The sequence below is a fragment of the Vanessa cardui genome, chromosome 12 (assembly GCF_905220365.1).
Source record: "Vanessa cardui chromosome 12, ilVanCard2.1, whole genome shotgun sequence".
In the NCBI taxonomy this organism is placed as follows: domain Eukaryota; kingdom Metazoa; phylum Arthropoda; class Insecta; order Lepidoptera; family Nymphalidae; genus Vanessa; species Vanessa cardui.
This window is the reverse complement of record NC_061134.1, coordinates 3,541,521-3,569,160: the sequence shown is the minus strand read 5'-3', so window position 1 is coordinate 3,569,160 and position 27,640 is coordinate 3,541,521. Positions and strand designations below refer to the sequence as shown.

Below are 27,640 nucleotides of genomic sequence, written 5' to 3'. Positions count from 1 at the left end.
ACAAGGGATATAAGTCATAACATCTTAGTTCCAAAGGTTGCTGGTGCATTGGCTATGGCTAATATTTCTTACAGCGCCAAAGTCTATGGGCCGTGGTGACCACTTACAATCAGGTATCCCATTTGCTCATCCATCTACCTCAATCTTAAAATAAATAAATAATAATAAAATTTATTCTCGTACGCTTCCTTGAAAAGCATTTTGGAACAAAACTATATTAAATAAAGCTACCATCGGTTCGGTTCGACATAACATCTTAGTTTCTTAGGATTGTGGCATATTAAAGACCAACTATTATACTTATACTTATAAGAAATTGTTAATATTTCTTATAACGCTAATATTCGTGGCACTTACCATCAGATAGGCCTTCTTCTATCCTCCAGATCAACCTTCATGTCAAAACAAACGTCATTATGTCAAAAACTGATACTAAGCATGGATTTTAATTTATCTGTAAAATGGTATTTTGTATTAGAGTTATCTAATATAAACAATGTCATAAGGCATTGGGTCTTACAAAATTAGTTTTAACTTTACTTGGTGGTAGGGCTTTGTGCAAGCCCGTCTGGGTAGGTACCACCCACTCACCAGTTATTCTACCGCCAAATAACATTACTCAGTATTATTGTGTTCCGGTTTGAAGGGTGAGTGAGCCAGTGTAACTACAGGCACAAGGGACATAACATCTTAGTTCCCAAGGTTGGTGGCACATTGACGATGTACGGAAAAAAAGAGTTAGTTATCAATAATTAGTTCTTTAATGATAACTGGCTATATAGATTTTTGTTATTTTTCGTTTGACACAGTTTACTTGTATTCTAGAATGGTTTCGAATAAGTTAGTACGACAATAAAATCCTTTGACATCGTTACATTTTGTTTGCTTTTCAACATAAATCTATCATTTTTTACGTCAAAACTCGAATAAATTATACCAATCGTTAATAGAATAAAGTTTGAACTATCCAAATTGCTTTAACAAGAATCTCTAACCAACATTTGTTGAAATTGTTAAACTCTTGCATTACATCATCGTTCATCTTAAAGGAAACACAAATTATACTCAAATACATATATTTAATTAAAAAAACATAATATGCGTTTGAATTTTATAGATTTATTTCTTATATTAGGAAGTACACAGCCATTTTTGATAGTACAAAAAGCTACATATATATCATTTATTGAGGTCATTGCCTCATATAACGAATTAAAAATATATATATTATTGAATTAACCTAATTTATAATAAAATTTAATACCGTAAAGTATCTATTAATTAATAATTGTACTAACAATTAACTAGACAACATACATAAAAGAGAATTATTCAATAATTATTTACAAATAAAATTAGACAGTGTTGTGCAAAAATTACTGCGATTTAAAAGAGAAAATCAAAGTTATAAAATTAAAAAAAAATCTTATTAACTATCTTTAAAGTAATATGCATAACATTATGTAACGTTAGTATAAAAATGGTTTTCTTTTTTCAATCTTAATAACTTAAACTATTGTATCTATGAGCTGGAACATGTCACAACACGATTCAATTATTTATAACACATAAAAAAACTATAACGACAATTACTTCAAGCACCTTAACACAGGACCAAGTCCTCAAAATACTAAGACTTTTGTACTCAAAGTACCGACAGTAAAATAAAATTCTATTTGTAAATGCATTCAAATTGCGACTTAGTCCAATATAACTTAAGGTTCAATTTCACTATATGGAAGACATTTTTATTACAATTAAAGATATATCCTCTTTATTTTTATTGTCAATTGAGTCAATCTTTGTGCCGGTTTGTCATGCAATATTTGATCTTTATATCAGTGTGATAGAGTCGATTTTCCCTAAACATTTATTAGTTCTATACATGCCGTTCATTTAGTTTGGATAGCTAGATAAGAAATGAGTTCCTGGAAGCTTGTGACGTACCAGGCAGCTCTCTTCTTCACCTCTTCTCTTACTACGTTACCGCCAAAACCTTAAACAATAATTTATATTATAATGACGTTATTATTTTTACCTATTATAGTATAAATTCGAGTACAAATTATACTCGTGTGTTATGATGGTTTATCACTGCGACTTCATAGATTATTTCAAGCAATTGTGTCCCTTATTAACTTAACTAACTGTACAGAAATTGAAAATAATTCAATATAGTTAGCGATAATTTGTTAAACACAAAAGAAAGCTAATCACAATGACTAAAGATTAAGTCAACTATTACTAGTATTGAACTGCTACTGTAGAATTCATCCTAAATTTAATTTAAAAGGTTTTCTAGACAGAAGACCAGTACTATCGCAATTTGTTTCGTAACCATCACCATATAGACCGAAAATATTTTATAATATTTGCTTTGTACACTAATCTTGTTAGAATAAGTTTTGTATTTTGTAGCCAAAATAACTAATAAAAAAAAACGACAGTATTAAAACGACGTATGAAATTACCATTATTGAACGATATTTAAGATACGCCGGAAATCATGTCAATATTTAAAAGTAAGTCATACATTTCCGGTTCGATTAGTGATAATAAATTACCTATAAATGCATCGGCGGGCGGACTCGCTTCAGCGTCAGTGGCTCCGTCGCCGATCATGATCAGCCGCTGGTAGCCGTGTTGTTCCTTCAGCCGTCTGATCACCATACCCTTGCCACCAGACCTCGATGTTGGCTCATTCTCATCGAAACCAGCATATTCACCTGCAGAGATAAATATTTCGAATTTAAATACGTTATTAAATTTCTACCTACACACAATTTAATCCTATTAGATATCCCGAGCACAACAGATGAGCATTCCTATGCAATAAAATAATTTGATAAAAACAAATAATAAATTGTACAAAGGGCACGCCGCTATCAATATTTGATAAAGTAAATTTGAAATCAATATCTTATCTATCTCATGATTTCTGAACCGCGTATTTACAACGTGGTAGGTATTTCGAGAACAAACAAAATACAATATTATGTTCTATTTTTAAAATAATGCACGCAAAAACAAGACGCAATCCGTGGCCCACTTCCCATTTGCGTAAAGAGCGCGACGAGCACGCACTGATTGCGTGCGCGATAACGAACTATTGTTTTTCTGTCAAACTGACTTATCAAACAAAGAAAAATCAACCATATTCCTTAAACCATACGGTTTAATTCTTATTGTAATCATTTAAATAACAAGTTACTTGAATTTCAATCTTATTACGTAAGGTTATGGATTATTTTCAATCGAACGTAGTTTAAATTTATCTCTCACGGTGACAGTAAACACGTCGTCGAGAAATGGTCAGAGTGTATTGCATTAGTCAGGTCATATGTCAATCCGGTGGGGTCTGTTACGTATTAAATTATCAATTATTTTAATTATACAAGTTATAAATAAAACATAGAGATTCTCGAAAATAAACAATATGTATCATTAATTATTACTATCTGTTACATTTTGCATGCATTTGCTTGTTCTTCTATATATTTCTTTTCATTCGCTATCAAAGTATTTCCATATGATATATTAAATTACTTAATTCATCACCTAAATTTTTTTCTTTTAAATATTTCCTGACAGTTTATTTATCAAGATATTAATTACATCGTTTAACGAATTTTGTTAAATATAGCAATAATTATGAATAAAATAATAAAACTTCTTCTTGTATCCGCCACAGATTATTTATTAATAGCTAACTATAATTCATAACTACACATGTATACCAGACGGGTCAAATGCTGATATAATATCGATTATATAAGTGAATGATATCATTCGAACTATAAATGTCAGATTACACGGTTGAGTTAACAGCTGGATAATGACTCAAGTTTTTAGAATGTTTCGAGAGATTATGAAATAATATAAAAAAAAAACAACAGAATTACAAATGCAAAATTACACGACGTTTCATTGATACGTGATATAAATTCTCTTTTAATGTCAGCCTAATACCAAAAGCTGTACAAGTATATACAAATATGTTTGGTATCGTTTTTGTTTGGGAATTAATTTTTTCTTTGTAACCTTTATATATCATCAACATATACAACTTATATCATATATCTATATTAATAACACTAAATTATATTCAGACTTCTTAGCTATTACGGAATTCAGTGACAAAAGCGCCCATTTTTTATTGAAAATCAACGTAGACGTTAAATACAAAATCTCGAGACTACCATTATAATCTAACCAAAAGACTCGCGATGTAGTCATTCAATATAACATATCTCAAGACAAACAAAAAAATATTGTATTATCGATAAAGTAAACTTATAAATGAATAAGAAATACATAATTAAGGAAAACAATTTTGTTTTATCATTGAATTAATGAGAAATTACATTTAGGTATTCCCCTTATGTAATAGAAGAGGAAAATATGTGGGATTTACTCAATGATATTCTAATAAACAGATATGTTATACCCATACTATACAACAGAAAAAAGTGTGCCGCGCCGGGGACCGTTTATTTTACATTTCGTTAAAAGTAGGAAGGTAAAAGTAGTAGCTTGATAAAAACAATAAGTAAAAGGGATAACTAGATGTTTAAATTACGCAAAACGTATTACTACATAATGATGGTGTATTATAACGTATTGCTGGCATAATTATGATGAAAACGACTAAAGGCAAACGTCCCAATTAGGACGTTTTTTAGTCTTCACTTTTTGCGCGTTAATGACATATCTGTTTATTAGAACATCATTGGATTTACTTGTATTACTAGAACAATTAAATTAATATATATTATTATATTCATTTATATAAATAGTCTTTATTATAACTCTAGTGACAATGTCATGTTAATACATAAGTGTGTGTGTGAAAACACAGGTGTATTTGTTACCTACACTTAAAATATTGGTAAGGCAATCTGCTTCGACCGGACAAAATCAAGCATTAACCAACTACTACATATGTTTTCCGATGCAATGGAGCATTAATTTCTAATCGAATTCCGTGCTGCTAAGGATTACTTGACAGCAACACAATTACTTCTATCAACCCGAGGTTACAAAACAGGACAGGCATAATGCCTTTTAAGTTAACTTGCCGATTTGGCATTTGTGATGAAAAAAAATTGTTGTCTGTAAAGTAATAGAAGTACCTCGTGGTTTAGCTCGGGTTCAAACTTAGTTCATATCAAATTTAATCAATTTCGGTTCAGTAGTTTTGTCTTGAAAATACAACATAGCGAATAACAAAATTTATACTTACTTTTGCATTTATAATATTTATATAAATTAATTTACTTTAACGTTTACGACGGTTTAACTTGAAAAACTAATCCAAGGTCATGCATATAAAAAAAAAAGATAAACAAAATATGGTAAGTTAATTTTTATCAATAGGTAAGTCAATTATAACTTTACAAACACTTAAACGGTATGCACTAAAGTCATCAAAGTTTATTCACCTTGCATTCATTATCAACATATGATTTTCTTATCTGATAAAGCATGTCATTACAATGTGAATCAAAACCAAATGAAATTGATAAATTAAAACACAAATGATAATACCGACCTAGAAACTAGATAATAGAATGATACGATTATAATTTATGTTATATTAATGATATTCAAAATTGAAAAGAATACAGGAAAAACAGCTTATAAAAAAACAACAATCCTAATCTTTATATCATCAAATCGTTATCAAGAAATACGACCGTACATACTTGTTTAAATAAGGATAAATAACATGTTTTGATACTTTACACAAACAATTTTAACAAACAATTGACATATATTTGAACGAACAAAAATATGTGTTTCAAAATGATTTATTAAAAGAAGCGCTTTAAAAATAAATAAATATATAAATCATTGGCACAAGTTATTAATAAAAGAGTCTAAGATGTTTTACGGTACATATTACAGGCACATACGGCCAACGACTTTAAATACTAATATGTTATGTCTCACTGTACACTGGCTCACTCACCCTAAAAATTGGAACATAAAAATACTAAGTGTTTACTACTGCTTGGCGTTAGAACATGTGACGATTAGTTGGGGCCTAGATGGTCTTGTACAAAGTTCGCCATAAGTAACATCTATTACATCTACTATGGAACTATACATGTCGTATATTTCTGGCTCCAAATGTAGGTTCGTATGTACACATCTGGTAGTAGTAATTTGCACGTTCATTTCCTCACGATGTTTTCCTTCCTTACCGAGCACGAGATTATATTAAAATAGCACATAAAAAATGGCGTTGATATTAATATAAAAGTATATTATTCTTTTAAGTGTTTTTGATTCAATAAATATTTTGCACATGTCCAGCATGCGTACATAGATAGCTAATCTTATCAATGCTGGATTAAATTGGTATCATATAGTATAAAAATACATTGATCTGTCTTGTTAATATTAATATAAAAAATAAAAAAGATATATAGTAAATAATTAATATAAAAAAATTGCTAAAAATCTACGAAGATCAAAATCGTTATTAATATATCTGTGTTATTGATATAATTTCAAAACAATGTAATTGGGATATACCTCGAAACAAAACCTAACATCTGACTTAAGATCGGTTGAAATTTGTTAAAAATTTATGGTGAATTTTGTGCTTTATTTATATATGACGTAAGGGTCAACGTTTCGAAGCACGCTCTAGATCAATGCTACTTAGTGCTTCACGATAACACAACGACCTCATTCTCTGGAGGCGTGCCCCGCTGTTTATCAACATGGAAATTATGCTTTTGTTTATGATATCGTATAAAACATTTATAATTAAACTCATTGTTATTCATTGCTTATATTTCATCATAGCTAAGTTTACCCTTCTAACTAGTCTATATACAACCTTCGAGTAAGTTTAGGTTAATTATAATATATTTTTTATATAATGTACTTTTGAATTTTGCTATGGCAACACACAAAAATAATACGTATGAATATATATCTGCCCAAAGAAGAACAGAAGCAGATAGACGTTAATATTTGTGAAAAAAAAAAACTCAGTCAGTCAATTGATATCTTGAGTAACGTTCCGGTTGCACGCAGAAGGCATTTTAAAATCAAGGGATTTTAAAATCCCAAATCCAACAGACTGCAAGACCTAAAGATACAGTTAGTGCCTTCTGCGTGCAACCGGAACGTTACTCAAGATATCAATTGAGAAATCGTTGGCGGTAGTTGTTAAAAATATTTCCTTTGTTCTTCAAATAGACAAATGTCAACAAATGTCATCTTAGTCTACCCGTGACCACGAACACTGCAAAGTGCTCGAAACGTCGGGATGTTTAAAAATAATTAATATACGCGATTCATCCGTTATAATTAGTTTTATTTAAATGTGTAATAATCGCGAAAATTTAAGACAACATTATACCAAAATATTTTTTTTACATTTTTATTATAATATTTTTGTGTGTCTTTTTTGTTCCTAATTCTAATTCTCGTTGCTGGCTAATCTCCCAAAAGTCTGGACCGATTTTGAGGCGACATTTCACTGGCAAATAGCTAATGTAATAAGGAGTAATTTAGGCTACTTTACTATAGAATTAGTGTTAAATTCACGCGAAATTTGTTTTTTTTGAAAGCAAACTTACCGTTGAAGAAGAATTTCAGTCTATTAGCGTACACGTTGGATATAGGGATGCCCAGTTTGACAGCCACCGGTTCTATTAAACTTCTGAAACCTCCGGAGACCAGGTATACGTCGACTCCACGCTCGTGTAACGTTTTCACTAACTCACTGAAATCAACGAGTTAGTTTTATAGATCGGAATCTTTGGTAACCTAACAACATACTACATCATAAGAATTAAAACGAAATTATAATGTATCAGTTGAATAACCTATAAACAATTTAAAAAGGTGAAGATATGTAAAACATTTCTTATGCACATATAACGTTTTGATCTTAAGCATTCATGTACGATCAATTATAAACATTATAGATATGAAATCTTGTGTCGCTAGAGAGGATTTGAATTTTGGTTAAGAAACATGCATTCTGGCCTAAGTGCTAACTGTTAATGCAGTACCTATAATACTTTAGTTTAATATAATATAAAGTTAGATCGAAAATGCTTCAATTGCAATATCTCATTATAACGATAAATTATTAATAGTGCATCTGTTTTAAATAGGTCGATTAAAAATATGACCTCCTTTTTCGAAAACTTCTTTAAATTCATACAAAGACATATCTGTAATTTCTATCACACCATATTTACACTTTGAAATCGGTCGGGTCAAACAATGATACCCAACGAAGCGGACGCAACCGGCTCAATTGCATATTATTTACACGAACGTACTCAATATTTGGTAATTATTTATGATTGTTGACATATTGCGGTCAATCTTCGCAGAACATCGATACGGTATCGTAGAAATACCAAAGAATGCCGAGGAAATTAATTGAATAGAAGTTTGGTAGAAAAAGCTCTATAGACAGACTTGTATCAAGGCATATTTGGTAGTTATTGGTTCTGTAGCCTAATCCAAGAAAAATAATAACTTTGACCTTGAATTAATATGATATGATTGGCCGAGATCTTAAGCCAATGGTCATTGAGGATTTGTAAAAAGATGATGTTTTACTGTCAGCTAGCTATTAATCTTGTATGGAAATCAAATATCGTATAAAATCTTGTATTGAGTTATATTTTATGTATATGTATGAGTTGGCAAAATGAAGATCCCTTGACCTTGAAGATGCCTTGTAAATCTAAGTTTGTATAATTAATCTTCAAACAGATTACACTTATCAATTTATCTATATATATTTTATTAAGGAAACAAGATCTTATCATTTACCTCGATATTATTTCTTTTAAAAAATACGATAAATTATTTTTTACAAATCTACCCTCAGATTCTTTTTTCTAAATAAAAAAAAGTAAAAAAAAATTAAAACTTACGTGATACCAGGAGTCAAATGTATGGGAAATGTTTCTAAGAATTCCTTAATCTGATTTACATTAGGTCTTATTATATCCAGCCTCTTTTTGAGTGCTTCCTGGAACGTCATATTACCACCCATTGCCTCAGCAGTTCTAAAATTAAAAAAAAAAACAATAACGTAAATCATGTGTGTAAAATACAGATTATATATTCGTGAAGGTAAAGGTTACGCTAAAAGAAATGTCACGATCAAATTACTATTTCGTACCTATCATATCTATTGGCCTCAGATAAGCATTGTGAATATTTATGAACTATAAAAATATAAAATTATAATATTTAAACTTTTATCTGTGATAAAACTATAAACATACGAGATTTTGAACGTTGCTGGGATTATTTGACAAAAATAGAACTGTATCGAAAACTTTCCGTAAAAAATACATAATATGTAAGGATACTTAAAATACAGGGCATGATTTCGATGGCAACAGAGTATAAATACCAATAAGATTAAATTTTAGTAATGATGTTATTATTCTTCTATTACTTTTATAAGTCCTTAATCTTAAATTATCTTCAACATATATTAAACAGTTAAAGATATTTATCGTTAATTCACGTTAACAACAAATACTTATATCTTTCATTTGATTTCATTTCGACCTTAACAAATCGCTTCTGCTTAAAAATATTGTCCTGCGCAAAGAATCAACCTGTTCTGAAAACCGGTTTCGACCGAAAAAAACACTATAATTTGGTAGCGGCACAAATATTGAACTTACATTACGGAAAAACACATACAGTGTTTGGATCATAACTTATAATACTATCTTAAGAAAATAAATGATGTAGTTTTAGTCCACGGGGCTAAACTAATTTATCAGTTTAAACTGCGCTACCCTGAATAGTACGTTAACAGTTAGCCTCTTACAATCGAACTCTGTAAGAGGAACTCATAATCATGTATATGTAATTTGATTTAAAAACGGTATCGATTGAAGGGCTTTTGTCGTTAACACTATCCTTACTAATTACTTTATACAAAATGTTGTCTATTATACGACCGGATTTGGAGGTCTGGAGGCCCCGGGAGAATAGAGCAGCTTCAACTTAATTTTAAGAATTTCATTGATAGTTAAGTTTTTTTTATAATGAATTTACTCATTGTATTGGTCATTTTAAAAAAGCGATACTATGTTACTATTACTATAGTTTGCCAAAATCTGGGTATCTAAACGTATATTGCATTAAAATTCCTAACCTTGTGGAAGCAGAATAGTTGCTCCGGTTGCCCTCCCCTAAATCCAGACTTACTCTCTCGAAGCATTGGATTATTTGCATGCAACTTTCTTTCTTTCCGACCCATAAACTATATGAGCTTATGGGTCGGAAAATAACATAAACTAGTTTGTCAATAAATATATTTGAATGAAAGACATAGAGGCCAATTGGATCAAGAGGAACAATACTAGAGATTTTTTGTATGAGGACAACATTGAGGTTTCAAGAATTACCCGATTTCTTGAGAAGTTGAACCTAAGCTCGGGCGAACCTCGGTCGATTTTTGTATTTTCACCGAATGTTCGGCCGTATTCCATATTCGATACTATAGTACATTAGGGCCCATCTCTAATTTCTATATATACCTTTTTCTGTACCATATTATTAAATAATTAAGGTATATGTAATTATATGGGTATATATGTCACATGATAGCGATTACATTTATTATACAACTAAAATATTCAAAAGATACGATTAGATACTGTTGTTAGGCTACATTATTTTAATGATTACCTAATCTTTTCATTGATAATTTTCTTACTGTTACTAGGTCACTTATTTATAATATTTGTCTTTTAAACTGGTAAGTTTTTTTTTTTTTTTTTTTTTTATTTTAAAGTAATTGTGTCCCTACTAGTACCTACATTTAAAATTCAATAAGCAATAAGCACGGAACCCAACAATACCGAGTATAGGTACTCTGTAAGGCGGTAAAATATCTGATGTGTGGGTGGTTCCCACGGAGATGGGACAACTCATGAAAACTCAGTAAAAAATTCAGGAATTCACCTACGCTATCCAATGAACGCATTGTCTTATTTTGATATTAGTATTTATTGATAGCACATATTTGTGCACAGATTATTTAACAAGCTTTTTAATTGTTCAGAGGTGTCAGAACGAGCGTTAAAACAGGGTAGAATGGGAAACTTAGTAATAATCGTATTTCTACCGTCTCAGAAAACATTTTAGTGACTACTGATCCTTTGGTTATAAAATGAACCAATGTTACAATTTCAAGTTTTCAAGGGTTTGAAGTTTTGAGTTGATAGTCAGGAACCACGAATACAAATATTAATAAGTATATTAAAAACTAAAGATTTAGAAAAGAATTATCGAAAAACCTGGCTCATTACCTACTTACACTTAATTACCATATTAACGAAATTCTTATACCATCTACTATACTTTATTCGTTCAGTCCTAAATTATGATGAATATTTATTCGGTTATATTTAAATTTTAAATATACATACAATACAACGACAATAAGTATGAATAAAGAAATATTAAAAAAAAATAATAATTAAAAACTTCATGGATACTTCGAGAATAGCTCAAGCGCCTCGAAGTCTCTAGAATCAGTAACCGCGAGCATAATAAGGAAAGTTGTACTCACAGTCTCTTCACCTCCTCTCCCTTGCCACAGAACCTGGCGAGTTCGTCAATGCCTTCATCCTGGATGACAGTTGAGTCAACGTCGAAACAAATACAATCGGTTGTACGGAACAACTCCTGGACACTTTGCTGCGGTGACATTACGCTTATGGAGACCAGCGAGAGAGTTTTCAATGTAGCCAATTGGAGATTGCTTTTTAAACTGCAAATAATTATATTAAATTTTTTTAGTTTCAATTTATTAGAACCCGCCAGTAAGTTACTATTCTAAGTTAAAGTTTTCATGCACCAAGCATTGTTACTTCTAATGGTACTCAACTCGTTTTAACGCTTTAGGTCCTATTTATATAAATCATGAAAGTATCTATTATTTTCCTTGTAATTTACAACTTATAATATCATGCATATTATTCACGATTAGTATTACCGAAGGTGTCGGACGTCAACAGAATTAACCATGAACTAAATAAACACCACTCACAAGGAATAAGGAAAACAAAACATGTTACACTTGTAACACTTCACAAAAAATAATATACGAACAAGAAAATATTGATTAATATACCATGCATGTTAGCGTGCAGTAAACAAACTTCTTTACTAAATAATAAAATTTAAACCTGTATAAAGCCATTTTCGCTGTCTTCTCAAAAAAAAAAAAAATAAAATCAATACGATATAACTCTTTAACCGGAACGTTCAAAGTGAATAAAATTATTTATCTTTCGATTAAAGTTAAGATACAATTAAATGAAACCCACTTAACCGGAAACTATCGCGAACACGCCTCCGTCGAGTTAGATATCATATAGTACAGTGTACTCGGACCATTTTTATCGCCTTATATCCACCAGCTTCTCTCAGATAAGACTATGATGCGAGCTACAACACTTCTATCTGAGAGCTACGTACTATGAATGACGTCACAACGTCATATTCGCTTAAAGACATGCGGCCAGACGAGAGAAATATTTAAAGTAAGGGCGTCGAAACGACAGCTATCTCGCTCACTCGCGATATAAGAGTATGGAATGTTTGTGGAAACACTTGTTTTGCGAATTGCGTCGAGCGCAAAACCACCTTATCAACCGCAAGCGACGTAGTATGATAATGATAATAAACTTGTTTTTATTTAAAAGATGCAAAAAAACGAATTTGTTTCTAAGTAAACATAAGAACAAAACATGATGTATTTTTTTTTATTTATAATATATTATATTTATATTATATTTCTATTTATGCTTTGTAGTTATTTTGCCTTTTTTATATCAATGCATTTGTAGAACAAATATATAAACAATAGTAGAAAAACAATAACACATAACTTAGTAGTTATACACATAATTATAACAGTGATAAACTTATAACAACACATTTCCGACCCCCTCAGGTCAATAAATCCTTCCCGGGTAATGGTATTAATTCCTATAATACTGTAAATGTTTTTAATCCAACATTTAATAACCAAGATATATAACTCAACGTAATATTATACAAGTGACCAAAAGTTATATACAGAGTTACTATTTTGTTGATTTTCATGCACAACATATAAATTTCATTGTATTGAATTAAAATACCTATGTAAATTATTTTGTCGAAAAGAATAACTTTAACTATTGTTTTTCTTGGTGGTATAATCATTGCTTATATATACATATAGGTACATTCTGAGCTAAAGGTAGTTTTATATAGAATAAAGCTATAAAAAAAATGAGTATAAGAGGTAATTAAATATATTTAGACATTTCTATTTAAATTATAAATATACCTATCCTAAATACATGCAACATGTGAGTTAATTACATCACAAGATATTTTTAATAATTTATAATAACAATAACAAAGGTTATTTCAATGTAGATATGAATATAATTATAAATTTGCGACTCTTTTATTCATAAATTCATATTCTTGTCATGACATAACTTTTTAAAATAAAAAAAAGGTTCTACTAAATGCAATTATATAATAAAATATTATCTATTATTAATTTAAGCAAAATAGGGCATGCTTCGTTACATGTCATTTTATTAAAAGATTATTAAAATCAGGTTATCAAACAGATATTGATAAATTAGTCACTTTCAACGTGCCATTGAGAACAGTTAATTCTTAATATTATCAGTATATATGTTGCAAGGTTATCATTTGTATTTGTCATGCAAACATTGCATGTCAATTCGAATATAATTTATCCCATACTATTTTAGAGCATTAGTTATTAAGGCAATCTACAGTACAATAAGACAGCTAAGGATTTCACGAAATCTATTTTTACCATTATTTGATATATCATATGTTTTGGAAATTAGTTAATTTTCTTTAAAGACACACACATCACATATACTCTATGAGTAAATCTGATATTATTTAGCATATAATATGCAAATAGTTGTTGCATAATATATGCAATCTATGAGGCAACTTTGATTTACAACAACATATGGTAAAGATAAATTATATCATAATATTTCTGTTTATGTAGCAATTTTTATATCTTAGATAAGCAATTTCCTGAAAAAAGTGATAAGGTCATACAACAGACTTTTGTATAAGATCTAGGTAAAACATTTTCAGCCTTAGTTAAAGTTTATCAAACTAAGAAAAATTTAAAATATAATAGTTTTTTTTATAAAGGACTCGAGAAAATGTAATAACAGATGCCCAATAAAGAAGAAGTATGACCAATACACACTTAGAATTATAAGAGAAATAAAATTATATTCAATGACTGTGCATAAAATGATAAACACCAGTTTTAACCAGATATATCTACATAGATACTTTACTATTTGGAGTGAAAACCAGTAAATGTCAATATTAAATCAAGCCTCTAATATAATATTACTTTATATAAAAGGAAAAGCATTTTAATTGATTTTCTGAAAGTTCAACTTATCACAAAAAAATAGCATGACATAACAATTCATTAAACAAGGTCAATTCACAAATCGGAAGTTGTTAAAATAAAATGTTTGGTACGCAATTTACTGCACATTATTGACTAATATGTGATTATTATTAATAAAACAATAGTAAAGTTCACACTTACAAATATTCCTGCAAGAAAAGTGAAGATTAACTTGAGTAATTGAGTTACTTACGACTAATCACTATTTTCCGTAGTGACTGGACAACAATTCAAATTCAACTTGATATAAAATTACAGTCAGAATAAATAAATATTTTATATATAACAAATCACAGCTGCTTTTATTTACATTTTACACTACAATCACAACCACATTGGCAAGATGTAAATTTTGACTTTTGTTTTTGACATTGAAACTTTAGACTTATTGGAGACAAACTCAGTTCGTTTTACGCCTATCAATGAATTTTAAAATGTTTCAAAATCTTTATTGAAAGAGCCCAATATTCATTTCATATTTTTTATAGACGGAAATAAAAATAATGTAAGGTGTAAGTATATACTTTACGTAATTTACTGCTAGTTATGTACTTTTTTCAAAACTATAATAATCATACATTTATTTACAGAAGAATTATTAACATTAAGTCCGTAACTATATATAACTAAAAAACAGCTTTTCCCTTTTGAACCTCAATTCAGATACTTATTGCGTATGTACTTGTAATGTTTCTCCGCATTCGTCTCATTAACTTTATGCTTAACATCTTCACTAGTTTATATTACGTTAACACATCCATGTAATTATCGAATACAATACAGCTATACAAGTGTTTACATGATGGTACCGTCGTAGACACATAATAGAATAGCGACAGCAAATCTATACGATGTTTTTGGGTATTTTTTCAATTCAGTACTTTTTTAAGATGTTATGTATAATTTCATTAATATATTTTATAATTTTATCATTTTTAATGTCAATATGTTTGTATTAGTACTTGCAATTGTTGCCTTTAATGGTTTACCTAAATAAAAAATAAAAAAATAGCGGGAATACGAAAACTTGTTTGAACATATAAATTGTGATAAAACTATAAACTAATAATCCTTCTCACTAGTCATTAATAGACTTTTTTTAAAGATATTGATTGCATATACTATCAACTAAATAAAAATATGAACGTTATTCAAAATAAAATACTTTCATCCAAAGAAACGACAAGATATAAATTTAAAAATGAATTAGTTCGAAAAGATGCCGCACGGGGTAAGTAGAAAAATAAATAAATAATTGGAATTAGGTTTTATATTATATATTATGGAAAATACGATTTAAGAAATCATTGTACAGAAATTAAATGAAATAATTTACATTGATAATATTTTATTTAGTTTACGTTTTTAATGAAAATTGCTTACAGTTGCTTCAGTACATAATTGCCGATATATATTTAAAAAATATATACCGAACTCATCTATACTAATCTTATAAATACGATAATGCCTCAATCTGTCTGTTACGTATACCTAACAATTTTTTTTTAAATCCACGGCTACACCACTGAACCGAATTTGATTGACCAATGAAGAACAAAGAATTTTTACTTTTTTATTCTTCAAATGAGATATGGAGGTGATGGGGCCAAAACTTGCAAATATTAATTTAAGTCAATGGTAAAAATTATGTAAATTCAAAAAAGAAAAGGCAAACCCACTGGAAGTATAATTGTGGGTTTTTATTCTTTATATTTAGTATAATGATAATAATATTACGATGACCCCGTGACGTATTCGTGCTGGAGGTCAGGGTCACCTTCTTTTTAAGTTATAAGTGTTTGATTACGCAAGTACGTGATCATCCGTAGCTAGTACCTAACTCATTTTTATTCTATGTATAATTAAAATGTATATATGTAAGTACACGGCCGAATTAACCAGCATCACTCCATCCATCGCTGATTTCCACCTATAAGCCTTTCAGACTGTGATCTTAGTACATTTATAATTGTTGTTATTTTTAACCTACATTTTTATAAGTAAGGAGAACGAGATCTTGATATAAATATATAAGAAAAGGCTCTACCAAACTGACCTTGTTCTCATACATATTTATTAAACAATAAATTAAAAAAATTATAAGTTACATTTCTTCCATTTTGTTTTAATGTAAGGTATACGCGGTTCAATATCCCTGTTTCCTCCGAAACCACAAAAAGCGATGAGTACAATTCGAAAATTAGGCAAAGTCTCGGCACCTCGTTATCAATTCAATATGGAAAAACTTAATTCATCTGTACGGTCATCTATGGGACCTCCTTCAGGATTACCGCCGAGTTTCAAGAGAAAGTAAGTTGTTCTATTAAGGAAGATTAGAGTAAAACAATAAAAATGATTGAGTTTAAAGTTATAATAAATAATAATGCCATGTAAAAAACATCTTATTAGGATAGTACCAAAATACAAATATTACATGTTACTAGTCGTAAAATCAACATTTCTAGGATTATTTCCTCACTATAAGTATTTTTGTAGCTTTTTTATTATAACAATTTTATACCATATATTAGTTGAATAGTATAGATACGTAAATTCAGTACATGAAAGCTCAATGGTTCATGCCAAGATTAGCATTTGCGATCATCGGTAAAAAAAGTTTTGGCTCATACAAACTGTGGTGAAACAACTAATACCTACATTATTTATCTGTGTAGGGTTGTATCAAACTCAAATTCAACTAAGCCTGAATCATCTTCGAGTGGTCAGGTGCCATTTCGGATTTTAGCCAATGATTCAGCTGTTGTTGATACATCGGACTTTTGTACGCCAAAAAATCGGCCATCTACGCTGAGATACATTAGCAGCAGTAGTAGAGGTAACGTTCAATGAAGTTTACTATTTACGTATTGTATACCATATTATAATTAGTAGGATATTTGGGGGATCTGGCCGAGATAAACAATGCATAATTAGGGAAATAATTTCTTTAAAATAAAATATAAATATGATGTCTTTCTGAACAATTTCGTCCCAAGCGACCGTTCAAGTGCGTACACAAGTGTGGTCTCATAACCTGATGGGATGACAAATACAACACGACTAAAAGGAGGTCAGGCGCTTTAACCTTTTTATCCCAGGCACGAGAGTAGGTAAACATTGCTAGCCTCCAATTTTTCCATAGCTACATATATCCGAAAACCTTTTATTGACCCTACCATACTGGCTTCATTGGAGGGTTCCTGCTGCCTTATAAAGTAACATACAGAACAACGAATTAGAAAAAATAGCAACTATTGGCCATGTTCTTAGCTTAAGGCATAGTATAACATAATCAAATATATACATATAGTACAAATTATAAAATTATATCACTACTGAAGTTATCACAAACCGGTAATAATAATCACAGACTTTCCTTCCTTGTAATAATTTTCTACATCATTAACTTTTATCATAATTTAGTTTCTTATGAAATACATGTTTATTCCCGTTTCTACCGTATGACATTAGAAACGGGACATCCCTATTAAAATAATCTGTAACATGAAAAATAATTAATTACGTAATTTTGATAAGCAACAAATAATGAATTTAAATGATTTAAGTATGCCTTAAATGCTCCACTGAGTCAAAGCCACCTCTTCTCATAAGGAGAAGCTTCTTATTTCACAACTGTGCAAGTTGACCGACACATATGTAGTAAACGTAATCGATGATATAATATGAGCTCGAGATTATTTATAAACATAAATTAAGTACATGAATAATCAACGTACTTGCCTAGATTTGTAGTCTCCGGTTGAAATTCACTGTTTTCAACCCAATGGTTCATCTCGGCTCAAACAATATTAATGATTTATCAAACTTAAACTAAAATTTCGTAGGTGGTTATAGTGGTAATAGATCTGCAAGATCTACAAGCACATCAGCTGTAGACCCTAGTGTCATTTTAGGTAAGAAACTATTTTTATTAGTTGTAATATTTTACGTTCTGTTTAATTTTCTGCAGTGCACATAAGATACGAACTTCCTATATTATTTAGTTTAGCAAAACCTTAACTACTATGGTAACGTTATTACTATAAGGACATAAAGTAGTTTCAAAGGACTTACGTGTACCTATATCTCATATTTATGTTGTGAATATATTATTCATAGTATTGATACGATGGATGAATTTCAGCAATATCTGAGGGTCGTGGGATGGCTCGTGGGGAAATAGGTATAGCAGCCATAGACTTGCGCCATCCCCATATGGTATTGTGTCAGTTTAGTGATACTCTACTTTACTCGCATACACTCACGAAAATTAACTTTTTTAATCCTATTGAGGTACATATGTATACTTTATTTATTCTTATGACTTTTATAAAAGTGCCAAATTCACAAAACAGCCACCATTTATTTTTTAGATAATAGTGCCCCATACTTTCTGCGAAGGTCCTCAAGTGAATCAACTTTATAAATTGATAAAAGACCATTTCCCTTTATTAAATCTAACCGCCGTACAAAGACGTCACTTTAACGATGCGGCCGGTCGACAGAATATACAAACTCTTTGTGCTCCACAATATAGCGCCGTTTATCTTCAAGTTTTACATAAGTACGATAATACACGATGAATTTTATCCTTAAAAAAGATAACGTTTAAAATATAGTGTTTGAATTTGTAGATTTTACGCACTAACAGCTGCAGCTGCCGTTTTAAAATACGTAGAATATATTCAATGTATAGTATTCGCTAGAGAATCATTGAAGATCGAATATCATTCCTCCGAAAATACTATGATTATTGGTAAATTATTTCACAATCTGGGTGCCTGTATTTAAATTTTCTGAATTTGAGTCGTCTGAGTAAATGGGTTAATTCTTAGATGTCGGAACGGCAACTCAGTTAGAACTAGTCCAACCATTAGTGCCTTCGGCTGGTCCTACGTGCTGCTTGCTAGGTGTCTTAGGGCCAACCTACACTGTTGGGGGCATTCGAGCTTTAAGAGCTGCTATACTCCAGCCATCGTGTAAAAAGGAATTTATCGAAGCAAGATTAGACGCTGTGCAAGAATTAATAGAAAGTGAATCAGGTTTAATGGTTGATTTACAGGTATATTTTAATTAAATTGTACAATAAATATTCATTGTTGTGTTGCGTGGAGATGTCGTTCCTAAGTTTTATCTTACTTTTATGTAAAAATAGATGTAGATAATGCTACTTTATTATATTACTGATTTATTACATATATTATAAAACAGGTAAATGATCACTATCGATATCCATTAGGCATTAATATAGATATATAAATGTTTCATTAACCACCTGTTTAATAAAAAAACTAATTTTTAAACCAAATAAAAATAAGTGAAATCGAATATGCCCAATCTAGGACGTAATAAAAAAATTGTCTGAAATAGACAAGATTTTATTATTATGCATGGAAGCACCAAATCAGAACATGGACAAGTATGGAGAGGCTCAATTGAATCAGACACTACTATTAAAAACTACTATGGAAATGGTGCCAAAACTTCTGGAAGCATTAAAGAACGTTGAAAGTGGAAGACTAAGAAAAATTAAAATGGTAATACTCCTATATTAGTCAAGATAATGGAATACTAAAGTTAATCATAAGGAAGAGTGTTCTTTCTGTTCATAATTAATACATTCATACCTTTATATTATATAGTGTTACGACACTATATAATATAAAGGTATGTAAAAGCGTATGTTGCATCGGATCTAGTTTTAAAAATATTGAATAGATCCCTTTATCCTACTCGCTGCGTTTCTGGTCATATTTTGGAACACCATTTAACACTTTTTATTTTATAGCTTCGATTACCGAAGGTAAGAGCTTGGTAAAAATGTTCGTTGTAAATTTTATTAATTAGAGTTCATACTATAATGCAATTATACTATTATAAATAAAATATGTTATCCCTAAAGGATTTCGAAAATCCACACTACGAAGAAATAGCAAATCAAATTCGCAATGTTATACAAGACGACGCACATTTAGAGAAAGGCGCTATGGGCAGCCTGCAACGTTGTTTTGCAGTCAAACCAGAAATAAATGGCCTCCTAGATGTAGCGAGAAGGACTTATTCCGAGCTCATAGAAGACATCCAAAAGATTGTCGAACAATTAAGTGAAACATATGTCCTGCCAATACGTCTCAATCAAAATGTCATGAAAGGATTCCATATCGTTCTACCCGTTGCTCCAAAGAATAGGAGACAATTCGTAGTCGAAGATCTACCTCCTATTTTTATTCAGGTATAAATATAATAAAAATGTGTAAAATTATTCGAAGAAACCTCATAGGCTTTATTTCATCAAAATTTCAAGGTGTAATCTATCAAAAGTTAGGTTAATACCACCAACACCACTACCTTAGACATAGATCATTAAAAAAATAGGTTAAAAAAATCCTGAACATAGAAAGGCATAGGTATATTTAAATACGAAATGTTCCAATGTGGTCGATATGTATGCCCATAATTAATTATAATACATTTTTTATTATAGGTAGTGTTCAATGGGGCGAGTGTAACGATGACCACAGAAGAACTAGTCGTATTAGACCAACAAGCTAAAGAATCACTGAACGAAATACAGAAGATGAGCAATATGTGATCGTTTTTTATTATATTTATTACGTTAAAAAAAATTGCACGTCTTAAATTAAAAACTCATAGAAGTAACGTTTGTCCATTGAGTAGATGTTTAAAATGTAATAAATGCGATGTTTTTTTTTGTTTTTATTTATGCAATAGATTAACGGACGAGTATGTGGGCCACCTGATGGTAAGTGTCACCACCGCCCATAGACATTGGTGCTGTCAAAAATATTAAATATTACTTATATGACAAATGCGCCACCAACCCTTGGAACTAAAATGGTATGTCCCATGTGCCTGTAGACAACAGATTTGAAGGCTGAGTGAGCTTTAACTATAGGCATAAGATTTATAACATTTTAAATAATAATGACGCATTGACAAGCACGTTATCATTTCTTACAAATCCCATTTTTATGGGCGGTGGTGGCCACATACAATCAGCTTACACATTTATCTGCCCGCCTACATCGTAAGTATCGTAAATAATAATAATACTACAACTACACGAAAACATCAAAATGTAACACCAAGTAGAATGACGGAAAAAGATTGATACATATGTAACTATCAAGAGATTAGGTTCTAGTGTGCAAACCACTATGTTGTCACTATGTTGCATCGTTTTCGTCCATTTCAATATGTCAACTAATATGAAAATAATATATATTTTATTTCAGTGTTATTTCTTCATTACTGAAGGAACTTCGTCCATTCATGTCGAGTCTTTACACGCTCTGCGAGGACGTTGCTGAATTAGATATTTTGCTTGCTTTAGCTCATGTAAATATAATCGTAATAAAGCATTCGTTTCTTACCTTGACATTAGAAATTATAATGGTTTTATGTTGTTTTCAAGGCGAGCACAATAAATTCATACATTCGACCAGATTTTAATAATTATTTAGAAATACGTAACAGCGTGCATCCGCTTTTAGACTACAATAGTCAGGCTATGCCCATCCCAAACGATATCGTAAGGACGTTTTTAACAAATAAATCAGATTTGAGTTAAAATATATCTATCAATCCAATTATATTAAATTCCAGTATGCAAGCCCAGAGAAAAATTTTACAATAATAACTGGACCGAATATGGGAGGCAAAAGTATTTATATAAAACAAATTGCTATTATGCAAATTATGGCGCAAGTAAGTTTAAGTAAAAATATTTTTTTTAATATAAATAGTAGGTATTTATAGTTTGAAAAGTTTATATATATTAAAATAACTTACTCGGTTTTGATGTCTTAACAAACACCTTCAATAACAAAAGTCTGATCTAGTATGTGGTCCAAATAAGAGTCACAGGAAGCATGGAATTATAACTAATTTTCAGCATATTGTGTCATCATAGCTGTATATGTAAACTAGATAGGTATGGTAAGCAAAACAAATATTATTTTAAAGAAAAGAACCAATACAATTCACAGTGAAATTATATTAAAAATAATAGTACGTAAAATGGTAGTTTAATCGTTAAACTTAATTTCTTTATCATTACAAAATATTGCTAATTGTACAGTACAGTAGGTATCAACGACAGGATTTAAATATTTATCAAGTCATCATAATCAGGTAAATAAGCAATGTAGAAAAAACACGTTAGGTATGACACACAAATATCAAATAATATATAAATAAAAAGATAATTTTGCTAGCTGTACTTTTCAAGTGCCAGTTGACATATAGAGGTCATTGACGTTTCTACTCTTATTAGATATTTGAATAGCTTATTACTTACAGCCTATTTCAATCGAAGTAGGAAGCTAAACAAACCATATTATATTTCCGTGCACTACTAAAAGTTTTTGATTAATATATCTTCATCAACGTTCAAAACGCCTTTTTATCGCAAATCTGTAGTGGATATCTTAGATTAATCAAGTTCTCGACCAATTATATCGCGTTAATTGCGGCCATATTTTGTTTATTTGGTTTTTCTCCTCTTAATGTTGAAATATATCAATATCATAGTTATCATAGTTATGGTATCATAATTTATAGATAACATTTTAAGTTTATAAGTTAATTTAGGACAAGTTTATTATTCGTAGAATTGACCCGAAGATAAATTCATAGAATAAAAAAATCGTTGTATTTATTTGAAGCATAAAACTTTTAAGACGACCTCCATGGTCGAGTGGTGTGTACACCGGTTTTCATGGGTACGCCACTCTGAGGTCCCGGGTTCGATTCCCGGCCGAGTCGATGTAGATTACCATAAGTTTTCTATGTTGTCTTGGGTCTAGGAATTTGTGGTACCGTCGTTACTTCTGATTTTCCATAACACACTTTGCCTACTTACATTGGGATCAGAGTAATGTATGTGATGTTGTCTCATATTTATTTATTTATAAATTTTACGTGAAATAATCAATTTCTAACTTCATCAAGAATCAGTATCGATGGGAAACTACCAAATTATACAGATTCCTTCTAAAACTGCAGCCCTGTGCTATAATACACAGGTTCTGCAACTCAGAAGAATTTCAATAGTAATAAGTGCAGCAGTGTTAAAAGGGGTTGACAATCAGAATGAAAAGCTTTTGCCATTAATCAAACTAAATTTACAATCAATATTATTAATAAACAAGATTTTCGAGTTAGGATTAAATATCCGTGTGACATGCACGGCTATCGTCATCTCTAAAACAACTGTTATCCTTCGAGTTTAGCAACGCTAGTATAGCTTGGCCCTAAAGTGCCAATGTGAATCTCTTCTTCGACGTAACTTGACAAAGATCAGAGATATCCGTATCTTAAACCTTATCGTGAAGCCTCATATTGTGAAACCTTTTCTTTTACAATTTATGAAATAAGGTTAAATAGGACTAAGGTTGAATAGGTCAGGATAGTTTTTTCATCCAGATTTGACCCAGATGTTTCTCAGTCAGAGTAATAGGTATTCGGTGATTGTTTCAGTTGGGTTGTTTTTTGCCGGCGACGAACGCTGTCCTCAGGTTGTGCGATCGAATATTTTCGAGAATTGGTTTCAATGACAGCGTAGAATTTAATGCTTCGACATTCGTGATTGAGGTAATCATTAAAATACGTAAGAAAATACAAGATCAGTCTAACTTTGTCTGTTATCTATGTACTATGTATATTTATAATGTGAGTGCATGGTGACCTAAAAATAAAAATACTACAATGATTCTTTATTCTGACTTAAACGTTTCAAACGGACATACATTTTATCAAACAGAAATGGAGTATACTACAAAGAATTTTTTTTTGTGATTGTTGTTGTTCATAACTAATGCATTCTTAACTCGTTTTCTATGTAAAAGGTGCTGCCTCATTTGAGTGCACCTTATGAAAGACCTAATCCATACTATTTAATAGTTTTTCTTAAATCATGGGTAACTTTTTATTTCTTATTTTAGCATTGATTTTTGTTAAAATATTTAAGTGTAAATCACAAAAGACAGCTTTTGGGTTTTATTTTAGATGAAAGAGACTCAGCATATTTTAAAGGGTCTGACTTCGACAAGCTTAGTGATCATAGATGAACTGTGCAGGTGAGACAAATATTAAAAACTTAAAAGAATAATATTTAATTAAAACGAATTTAATTTCCAATCGTTCTTTTATAATATTTTTAGAGGGACAAGTATCGAGGAAGGCACTAGTATCGCATGGGCTATTTGCGAAGAACTCCTAATGAGTGAAGCATTTACTTTCTTTACGACGCACTTTATCTATCTCACGAGACTGCAAGACTTATATCACAACGTTACTAAGTAAAGCAACAGTAAAATTCTAGTTATATTGTCAATATCGTAAAATCAACGAGTTTACAGCAAATATCTTTGTTATTTTTATGTGATACCTATACAGTATTAATGGCTTAAACCATCAATTATTATATTAAGCATAGCCGGTTTAATATTAAAAAATGAACTTCCGTTGTGTTTTAAAGGACAGATTTATAACAATAAATGCATGTGTAACATAAAATAAAAAATATATATTCAAAATATTTAAAAAACCTTAACTTATAAATGGAGAGTGGAGATGGCCTAGTGATTAGAACGCGTGCATCTTAACCGATGATTTTGGGTTCAAACTCAGGCAAGCCATACTATATATATGTGCTTAGTTTGTGTTTATAATTCATCTCATGCTCGGCGGTGAAGGAAAACATCGTGAGGAAACCTGCATGTGTCTAATTTCATTGAAATTTTTCAAATTCTGCCACATGTGCATTCCATCAACCCGCATTGGAACAGAGTGGTGGATTATGTTCCAAACCCTCTCCTTAATGGGAGAGGAGGCCTTAGCCCAGCAGTGGGAAATTTACGGGCTGTTAACAACTTATAAATGAAAAAATTACGAGTTGTTATTAATCCAAATTTGCAGCTGTCACACAACTGTGAAAGAAGTGATGACAAATTCTGATCCCTCCGAAAAGAAATTGGTGTACGAACACAGGATTGAAAGTGGCATCACGAAAATAGAGAATTATGGATTAGCTTTAGCAGCCAGAACAAATTTACCAACCGAGACTATTAATTTGGCCAAAGAACTCGCAGAACTCATTAGTAGAAATAACAAGGTAATGAAAACTGGGGACAAAATCATTATTCTCAAGAAGAATTCCATAGAGAAATTATATAAATTAGAAGCTAATACTATTAAAATTCCACCTGTTACAATCAAAATTATTTAATATTTTGATGTGCATGGTGAACATGTTAAGTTCTATTGCATCACTATTCAGAAAACTTTTTTTTAAATTGTATTGAATTGATGTTCACATTACTTTCTATTGTGCAATTTTCCAGTCAACCTCTAAAACATTATTTTCCAGCGACCGGATCCATAAAAATAATAATTAAATCCCAGTCAACCAGTTCAAACGCATAGTTTCTAATATTTCACTACTAATATTAAATTATTCTTGTTTTCTTAGCCACAGGTTTATACTTCACCTTTTAAATCTGATGATCAAATAATATATGACTTAAATGCTAAAATACGACATGAGTCTCGTAAAACTTACAAGCCAGATGAATTGATAAAAACCATGATACGTCAATTCAAAATCGAAAATCCTCAAATAGTAGCCAAAGTATGCGCCGAAAGAAGAAAACAAAGTAATGAAACGTCAGATACAAGATCTATCGTTGAAAATACAAGACAAGATACAAGTTTGATCACATCTAATGATTTAAGCAACAAGCAAAGTACGATACAAAGGGCACATGATTTATCAGAATCGAATAAAACATCAACTTCTAATGATTCGCATGAAAGTTACTTAAAAAGCAACGTTAATATTCATACTTCTGTTAAATCATCAAATGAATTACTTAACGCGTTTATTGATAATACAAGTAATAAATCTAATGATGAAATAGAAACAGTTGTAGAAGAAAATGATAGAATGAATAGAGTTAGTCACACAAATAATACAGACTCCAGTATGAATATTATATCAAATCTTAATGCTGATGATGATGTAACGAATGAAGATGAAAAGTCTACAAATGATGACAGCAAATTATCAATTGAGATGGATGAGAGTGAATCAGATATAGCAAGTGCTTTAACTCAAATAATTGAAGAGAATTCCGAGGGGAGCACAAATTCTGAACAAGACAGCAATATGTCAATCGATGAAGAGTTAATGAGGGAAACCCTGAACGAAATAAACGAAGATCTCAACAAAATGACTTGTGATGTTCCACTGGATACAATCGTTCTTACCCCTCCTCTAGAATTTCGAGATTCTAACTAAATCAATCTCGCTCTTTCAAATGATACTATAAGTTATCTATTCAAAACAATTTAAATATTTTAATGTTGTTAAATTAAAATAAAACATATTTTTTTAAATTAATTATTGAGAAGAATTTGTTACAAAGTTTTAGTTAGATAGATAAGAGCAGCTATAAATAGTAATAATAAATGACTAAAATATTTTGTTACGGCTTTTATCATTACTATTACGACCTAATAAGCTCAAAACGAAACTAGCCGAACACATTGCAATGTATTCTACGATTATAAACAATGTAATCTGGGTCTTTTTTATCTGCAAACTACAAATATATGTAATAAATATAAATAATATAATATAAATAATATAATATAAATTAATTTTCTCTATAAATTAAAATTTGTTATTTGTTTAGAATAATATTTTGTATTGACATATTTTAATTAAAGTGTTTACCAAATATATTATACATTCGCAGATACAATAACAAAGCTGCACTGATACTTTCAGTTGAATTAATGATATTATTTATGTTAGTGTTATTTTATATTCTTTTTATGATAAATAAAAGTTCATAAAAAGAGGATCGAATGAATAAATAGAATATATTCATCATTAAAAGGCGATATATTTTTTAATAAAAAGTACTGTTAGGTCATGGTTTGGTTTATAGTTTTTATAATTGTATTCTCTTATAAATATATTTTCTAATCAGGTGCATTGACCTATAAAATGAATAGGCATCATATCATTTTTTATCTTATTCTGGAGCAAATTCTTTCACTCTTTGTCTATGGTGCAAATAATAATTCATGATTCCATATTTACACAATACA

The 27,640-nt window shown here is 30.3% G+C and overlaps 2 protein-coding genes across 5 annotated transcripts; one reads left to right on the top strand and one right to left on the bottom strand.

The window, feature by feature from the left end:
* Nucleotides 1–1,059: 1,059 nt before the first annotated feature.
* On the bottom strand, nt 1,060–14,859 carry LOC124534107 (phosphoserine phosphatase). Of its 4 annotated transcripts, none has more exons than XM_047109788.1 (6): nt 14,694–14,859; nt 11,588–11,788; nt 8,919–9,053; nt 7,599–7,744; nt 2,565–2,726; nt 1,060–1,996 (listed from the first exon to the last, which is right to left on the bottom strand). In XM_047109788.1, exons 2-6 carry the CDS (start codon nt 11,725–11,727, stop codon nt 1,893–1,895), a joined length of 687 nt encoding a protein of 228 aa, XP_046965744.1. In that variant the 5' UTR covers nt 11,728–11,788; nt 14,694–14,859; the 3' UTR covers nt 1,060–1,892. The 4 variants fall into 4 exon arrangements, with proteins under 4 accessions (XP_046965744.1, XP_046965743.1, XP_046965745.1 ...); XM_047109787.1 differs by lacking the exon at nt 14,694–14,859 and adding an exon at nt 12,348–12,505; XM_047109789.1 differs by lacking the exon at nt 14,694–14,859 and adding an exon at nt 12,353–12,489.
* Nucleotides 14,860–16,736: 1,877 nt separating this feature from the next.
* Nucleotides 16,737–27,056, top strand: LOC124534148 (mutS protein homolog 4-like). Its single transcript, XM_047109843.1, has 18 exons — nt 16,737–16,810; nt 17,176–17,282; nt 18,346–18,414; nt 18,645–18,793; nt 18,874–19,064; nt 19,135–19,256; nt 19,336–19,562; nt 19,843–20,037; nt 20,403–20,732; nt 20,985–21,088; nt 21,757–21,859; nt 21,936–22,052; nt 22,127–22,228; nt 24,002–24,115; nt 24,530–24,600; nt 24,685–24,822; nt 25,442–25,637; nt 25,995–27,056. Exons 1-18 carry the CDS (start codon nt 16,737–16,739, stop codon nt 26,820–26,822), a joined length of 3,237 nt encoding a protein of 1,078 aa, XP_046965799.1. The 3' UTR covers nt 26,823–27,056.
* The last annotated feature ends 584 nt before the right edge of the window (nt 27,057–27,640 follow it).